The sequence below is a fragment of the Chironomus tepperi genome, unplaced genomic scaffold (genome assembly GCF_022539635.2).
Source record: "Chironomus tepperi strain 1889 unplaced genomic scaffold, CSIRO-AGI_Ctep_v1 contig_337, whole genome shotgun sequence".
NCBI classification, from domain to species: Eukaryota; Metazoa; Arthropoda; class Insecta; order Diptera; family Chironomidae; genus Chironomus; species Chironomus tepperi.
In genome coordinates, this window is record NW_027226459.1 from 2,322,396 (window position 1) to 2,329,398 (window position 7,003).

Genomic DNA, 7,003 nt, shown 5'->3' on the forward strand with positions numbered 1-7,003 from the left:
TTTAATTGTAATATATTTCTACTACGAGTATTATTCATGTATATTATTGGAATTCCATCTAATCCTAGTCTTCATCAGGGTTCTTTTCAGTCAGGGGGGTATTCAAGGAGGGAGTAGGGATGGGTGGTATTGTGGTCTTAAAGTCTCCTCACTAATGCTCCTTTAGAAAAAAAACTCTTTAATTTGCTAGGGTATATACTGCTTGGTATGCCATACTGGGTATACCCTTATTGGCATACTCTTCTTAGTATACCCTTCTTAGTGTACCCTTATTGGTATACCCATCTTGGCATATGTATCCTGCTTGGAATACCTTTGAGCAGCGATTGGCAACCTTATACGGATCATGGTATTTTAAAAATGTTATGGCCTTTTAGTATAGTAGCATCTATACCACTTCACTTTATATCTATAGTCAGGATGGAAAGCATTTTATAGCAACCAAATCGGAGCATGGTTCCAGTAAGTAAGTATAGTCAGGATATACTTTGATTTAAGACCCTAGGATTGATGAAATTCCATAAAAATTTATCTTTTAATTTGATTTTTGAATATAAAAACGGCAGCTAATTGTTTCGAGTGTTTTACCTTAAATCTATAGTATAATTTTTAGCATAGCTAAATAGTCTTAAATCTACACCAAATAATGTAATACATTTTAAAATTTATTATTAATTTTGGAGTTAAAAAGTTTGATTTTTTTTTTTAATTTTTTTTGTTTTTTAGAGATTTTTAAACTCTAAAATTTTAAGCTTTTTAAAAGTTAATTTCATCAAAAAAAATTTTTTAGTCTTTAATTGTTAAGTTCACAAAAAAAATTTTAAAAGCCATTATTTTAAAAATTTTATTCAGCTTCGTCATGGCAAAAAAATGTCTTTGTCATTTCTTCGAAAGTTATCATTAAAAAATATCAAGTTTTATCAAGTTTATAGATTTGCGTATTAATACTAGTCGAATGTTTACGCCAATTTCGGATATACTCGAAGGTCAATGGAAATTGTTTGTCATTATTTTTTTGGATTTAAATCCACAATTTTTTATATTTTTCATCATTGTAAAATTTTATATTGCTTTTTAAAAAAAAGTCGTTGATTTTTTGCTTTGTAGGATAATTCAGGTATAAGCCCGAATGGATTACTTGACATACTGTCAAGTGGCGAATATTACGGGTCGTTCTACAGCCGTTGTTATTTTTTCGCGGCACAAGTTGATGACAAGCCTCGATTGAAACCATACACGGTTTATGATTCCAAAAATGTTTACTGGCACACTAGTGTGTACTGAATTACTAGTGTCCACACAGGGGTTTTACACCACTGTTCCATAAAAATGTACTTAATCGACCATAGATCTAGCTATTCTCAAGACATCATGTCAAGTTGTCCACTCGAGAAGGCTTGATTCATCAGAAACACTAACGTATACTTGAGGGTTTATTGCAGTGTTGTCCAAATTTTTTTGTAGTGTTCGACCAAAACATCCGGCCATCGAAGGCCTTCATATGTCTGCAGAGCTGCAGTTTTGGACTAACCCTACTCTTTTGTATCATGACATATCCTATCTTGATTCCAAAGAATTTTGGTGACAAACTAGTGTACAGCGGTACACAAGTTGCCAAACACTGCACTCTTGTGTCAGAGCACACAGCTTACACAACACTAGCTTATTGTAAACCTTCAAGTATCCTTTTGGTATACCTGAGTAAATTACCTAACCCTGAGGTAAATTGAGGTTAGGTAGTAAATATTTATTGTATATTAAAGAGTAAATGTAATAAAAATTTGTACTATTGTTGCTTTATACTAGATACAGTTCAATTCAAATGATCAATTATTGACAATTTCCTGAACAAAATCTCAAAAAAGAAGAAGTTCTTAGTTCCATTTTAAATAAAATACTCCAATAATGTAATGGAACTAAATTGTCATAAATGTCTCATTGAATCCTGCATCTGTTAAAAATATTCAGGTAGAAATAAAATCACAGCAACTTTAATGACAATTGACTTTAAGTTAGGTAAATATTGGAACTAACTCAGTTAGTAATTTTTGCTATTATAAAAGTCATTTGTATTCGTTACTGGGAATGTATATAATAAAGAGAAATGTTTGAGGATTTAAAGTTGATCCTAAAAGTTGGAATCAAACTTAACCTCAAAAATGGTAAAAAAAAGTGTAAAATTTGCACTATAATTAGCCTCATGTGTAAAATATTTGATTTTTAATAAAAAAATGAAGTAAAAAAAATTGTCTATTCCAGTCTGAGTATTAAATCAGTCTTTTTTGTTGCTCATTTAGGCTTTAAATAATTCCTTTTTAGCCTTGAATTGTTCAAGTCGAAACAAAAGAAATTGTCGTCTTTTTTTTTTGGGGTTCTTATTTCGTCTTGAATTTCATCTCACATAAATCTTTGCACTAGTAAACTTGAACAAAAGTTTTTTGTGGACTTATAACTTCCCTTGAGTCGGGTGATGTTTCAACCAACACAACCAAACGTCCATCTGTGTGTAAAGAATGGATAGAAAAACAAAAATTTGTAAAGTTTTTGTACAATTTCTTTTTTTGGACAAATGTCTACTTACCATTAAGAAGAGCTACATCCGAAGGTCTATCCTTTTCATCCATATTTGCGATAAGAATGTTACGGGACGATGGACGAATTTCAACAGACCATAAAAATTCGAGCATATTTGAAAATATCAATACACGTTGATTCTTTGAATCAGCAACGATAATATGTCCGTCATCGTCACAGCATAGACCAGATGGACGACAGAATTCGTTGAGAGCATTGCCTTCGTGTCCTTTTGTTGCCAAAACCTGTGGAAGAAATTTGACAATTTATAAGTAACTGACAAGTTAAAGAACCCTTGGCCTGCAGTTATCAGCTGCATCTCATAGTCCGTCCATAGCTCCAGGTCGGCAGTTCCCTGCAAAAAAAGAATCATAACTGAATATATCAACCATACCTTAGTCATCGCACCATCCAACAAAATCAAACGATGATTTTCAAAGTCACTGACAATAATGTTCCCTTCTGGTGTAAATGCACAACCTCTTGGTGTTGTCAAACCTTTCAAGTAACGACTATGATTAATTCCATCAAATGAAAAGCGTCCAATAAAATGTCCATCAAAGTTAAACAATTGTACACGATGATTTCTCGAGTCAGTAACAAGAATTTGTGATTTTGAGTTGACTGTAAAATATAAATGCATTAATTATGTCCATATAATCAACAAAGCATGTCTTATAATTACTTGCTACAGCCCATGGATACATAAATTGTCCGAGTTCCTTTCCGAAAGTTCCAAATTTGGTAATATAATTGCCATTACATGTAAATATTTGTACACGATGATTATCCTTATCGACAACAATGATACGGTTTTGAGCATCGACTGCAACACCAGCTGGTAGGTCAAATTCACCAATTCCATTTCCTTTGGATCCAAATTTGAATTTAAATGTACCATTAGGGTAAAATACCTATTTTACATACAACAAAAGCTTCATGTTAGTCGTAATTTTTTAATAAATATGCAAACAATTTTTTTGTGTGGATGTGCTAGATGCTGCATTCATGTTTTTATGCAAATATTCATGCATTGTTCCATCCTCACATCCAAAAATTTTATTCAATTATGGAACCATCATTTAATTAGCCAATCAATTAAATATGCAGCACTGATAATAATTACCTGAATTCGATTATTACGACGATCGGCAATGATAATCTCATTGTCCTTATTTACGCAAATTCCCCATGGTCTTGATACCTCACCTAATTTTCATAAAAAATATTTCACATTTCAATACATTAAATATTAATAAAATTGAAAATTTCTCTTACCATCTCCATGTCCGTCAAAGCAGAATGACAAGCCTGTGAATGGATGAATTCAAATGAGATTCAAATTGTTTAAATTGAGAATAAAATTGATGTGAAAAACACAATTTGCAGCTTGAACATCACAATGAGTACGGTAGGGCACTGATACGTCGCCATACCCTAACAGGCAGTGAGCATATCCACATAAATGAGCGTGCTTAAGAGTGTAGTCACTCAATATGAGTACACTGACCAAACTTTGCGACCGTACTCATAAAAATGCTGCTTGTCTGATCGGGATATTGACTATAGTTGCGATGTTGCCCGTCCAACACCATAATGGCTGATTTCGAACCATTTCTGTATCCATTTCCACCATTTCGACATCATTTTAAGTGACGCACATCAAAAAATTGAACTATAGACCATCAAACCTTTCTGTCGCCCAACCAGAGGTGCAAAACAGGCAACTGTGACATGCCTTTGTTTTGCAACTCTGCGCCCAACATCCCATGACCAAACTCTACTTTAAATGCCATATATCAACTTTTTACTTACTTGGAATCACAGTCGGCTTTACAATAACTTGATTCGGTGAACCCAAAATGCATTGTCCAATCACAGCAGCTGGTGGTCTAACCATCGATGCATAAGACTTGTTTGAGACAACCATCGAACTGCTTGCATTTGGGGCAGTTGCCGATGGTGATGGCGTTGACGATGACGATGCACTATCATTCTGTTGACCTTCATTCCATGATGCATGACCATTTGATGGGTGACCATTCGATGGATGACCATTTGATGGATGTCCATTTGAATGGTGTCCATTTAATGGATGTCCATTTGATGGATGTCCATTTGATGGATGTCCATTCGATGGATGGCCATTTGATGGATGGCCATTTGATGGGTGACCATTTGATGGATAACCATTCGATGAGTGACCATTTCCGTTCATTCCATGTCTATTGACTGATCGAGGAATTGCACCAGTTACAGATTGGCTACTACTTGCACCGTTTGCATATTCATTATTGTTGTGCATTATTGGAATACCATTTCTATTGCTGATAACAATTTCACCTTGAGTACGAATATCGTTTAATAATTCAAGGCTTGGTGGAAGAAAACTCAAAAATTCTTCTTTTGGTTGTAATGTCTTGTACGCAGCTGCAAATCCTTCAATTTGACTTTCGCTACTGGTGAGGAGCAATGCAACCTCAATTGGTGGCAAGTTTTCAACTTTACCGAAAATTTTTGTAAGCGAATCTGATGTTTGGGATAATCCAGCTGTTGTGAGGACATTAAGACATTAAAAATTGTATATATTTGGGTCAATCAGGACTTACATAAAGCTGATCGCAATCCCGTCATTTGATCCGACAAAATATGAATCTTTTGTTGTCTGTACTTGTCAATTTGTTCCAAAAGGGTTCTCTCTCTGTCTTCAGCAGCTATTTATACAGAATGAGATTAAGTCATAGAATTAAGCATCTAGAATATACGCACTTACCCAAAACTAAAATACGCATCGCCTTACGAACTCTTGATGCTAAATCCAATGAATCACGTTCAATTGATTGCGAATAAGCAACAGCACGATCAATACTGGATTTGATAAATTTAATGCCAAGTTTTGAACTTTCGCACACAGCTTTAAGCTTATCTTTTGCTTTTTCAAGTGTAATACTGTTGATAGCAACATATTCATGATCCTTATGCTCTTTAAGTGTACATTCTTGACAAACGACTCTCTTACATGTCTCGCATAGAAAACGCAATGTCTCATTATGATTCTCACATTGTGGTTCATTCATTCCTTGAATGCGAAGTTCACTGAGTAGTTTATTGACATTGGTATTATTATTGATTCCAATTGGTGTTATTTTTCCAATATTTATGACATTATGCTTTTCAGTATATGGATTTATAGCATGTTCATTTACACAGTCTGGACAGAAAACATCATTACAATCTAAGCATCGATGACATGCATGGTTCTCACAACGTCCACAATAGATACTTTGTGGTGAGCTTGATGAACTTGGTGGCGATTGGCTATCCGAAATTTGGCTACTCGAAGCATTTCGTGGTCTTGCACCACCTGGTGGTCCATACAAGTCCTGAGCATGCGGATTATCAACAGTAAAGCTTAATGGTCTGGCATCGAATGAATCAAACATGTTCGAAAAGATGCTATTTCCATTTCCATTTCTATTATTATTATTAGTGCCATTATTAGAGTTATTATTGGAGTTATTATTAGAGTTATCAAATTGCTGTGATCGATTCGGCTGTGGTCGGGAGTCAATACTTGGGAACGTATTAAGTAGATTTGACAGTATTAAATTTGTTGCAATATCATTTGCATTTCGTCTATTATTATCCTTATCATCCTTACCGCCAGATAAAAAAGGGTCCATTGGGTAGGGTAAATGGCAATGAAAACTGTAAAAAATTGTGAATATAGGCAGAAAAAATGAATATTATGCATACTGCGTATTAACTTAAATGCAGCATAATAAAAGATAATTTTTTTACCTGAACGAGGAGTAAAAATGCACAATATGTAGGAAGAAGGAGAAGAAAAGAGATTTTTTGCTACATGAAGGATAAATCGAGAAATTTTATGTTAGTATTTGTGGATGTACAATAGAAAAAAATGCAAAACTGCACAAAATTTCAAAAATCATAAAAATTGATATTTTTAAGTCAATTTAATTACTTCAATCGATTATTAATCGACTTTACTTTACTTTCACAATATTTTTAGAACTTATTTAGGTCACTTAACTTTATTAAAAAATAATAAATATTTACCTAAGCGTAAAACACAATAAAAATGGCTATTCTATCCTTACTTTTTGGATGCAAATAAAATTATGTGATGCAAAAGGGCAAAGGATACTTGATGATGCGAACGAAAATATTGAATTTTTGTAGTGATGCGAAATTTTGAATGCAACCCGGCATGCAGCTGACATTTGTTATTGTTTTTGTTGTATTTCGTCTTTTTTTTCTGCGTCTCAAGGTTACTATGATTAGTTTTGAGTTGTGAAAATTTGAATATTTTGGAGTTATTTTGTAGAAAAATCAAGTTACTTTTGAAATTCTAGAATTTTCTGTCCAATTTTTGACAAAAATCTTCTCGAAACTACTCGAAACATCC

The 7,003-nt window shown here is 33.6% G+C and overlaps 1 protein-coding gene across 3 annotated transcripts; it reads right to left on the reverse strand.

Moving 5' to 3' along the window:
- Nucleotides 1–2,193: 2,193 nt before the first annotated feature.
- wech (tripartite motif containing 71 protein wech) lies at nucleotides 2,194–6,714 on the reverse strand. 3 transcript variants are annotated; one of them, XM_070644472.1, is made up of 11 exons: nucleotides 6,655–6,714; nucleotides 6,376–6,435; nucleotides 5,348–6,282; nucleotides 5,184–5,288; nucleotides 4,390–5,124; nucleotides 3,853–3,885; nucleotides 3,701–3,783; nucleotides 3,260–3,488; nucleotides 2,969–3,198; nucleotides 2,582–2,819; nucleotides 2,194–2,500 (listed from the first exon to the last, which is right to left on the reverse strand). In XM_070644472.1, exons 3-11 carry the CDS (start codon nucleotides 6,255–6,257, stop codon nucleotides 2,415–2,417), a joined length of 2,649 nt encoding a protein of 882 aa, XP_070500573.1. In that variant the 5' UTR covers nucleotides 6,258–6,282; nucleotides 6,376–6,435; nucleotides 6,655–6,714; the 3' UTR covers nucleotides 2,194–2,414. The 3 variants fall into 3 exon arrangements, with proteins under 3 accessions (XP_070500573.1, XP_070500574.1, XP_070500575.1); XM_070644473.1 differs by lacking the exon at nucleotides 6,655–6,714 and having other exon boundaries at nucleotides 6,376–6,470; XM_070644474.1 differs by lacking the exon at nucleotides 2,194–2,500 and having other exon boundaries at nucleotides 2,588–3,198.
- Nucleotides 6,715–7,003: the final 289 nt, after the last annotated feature.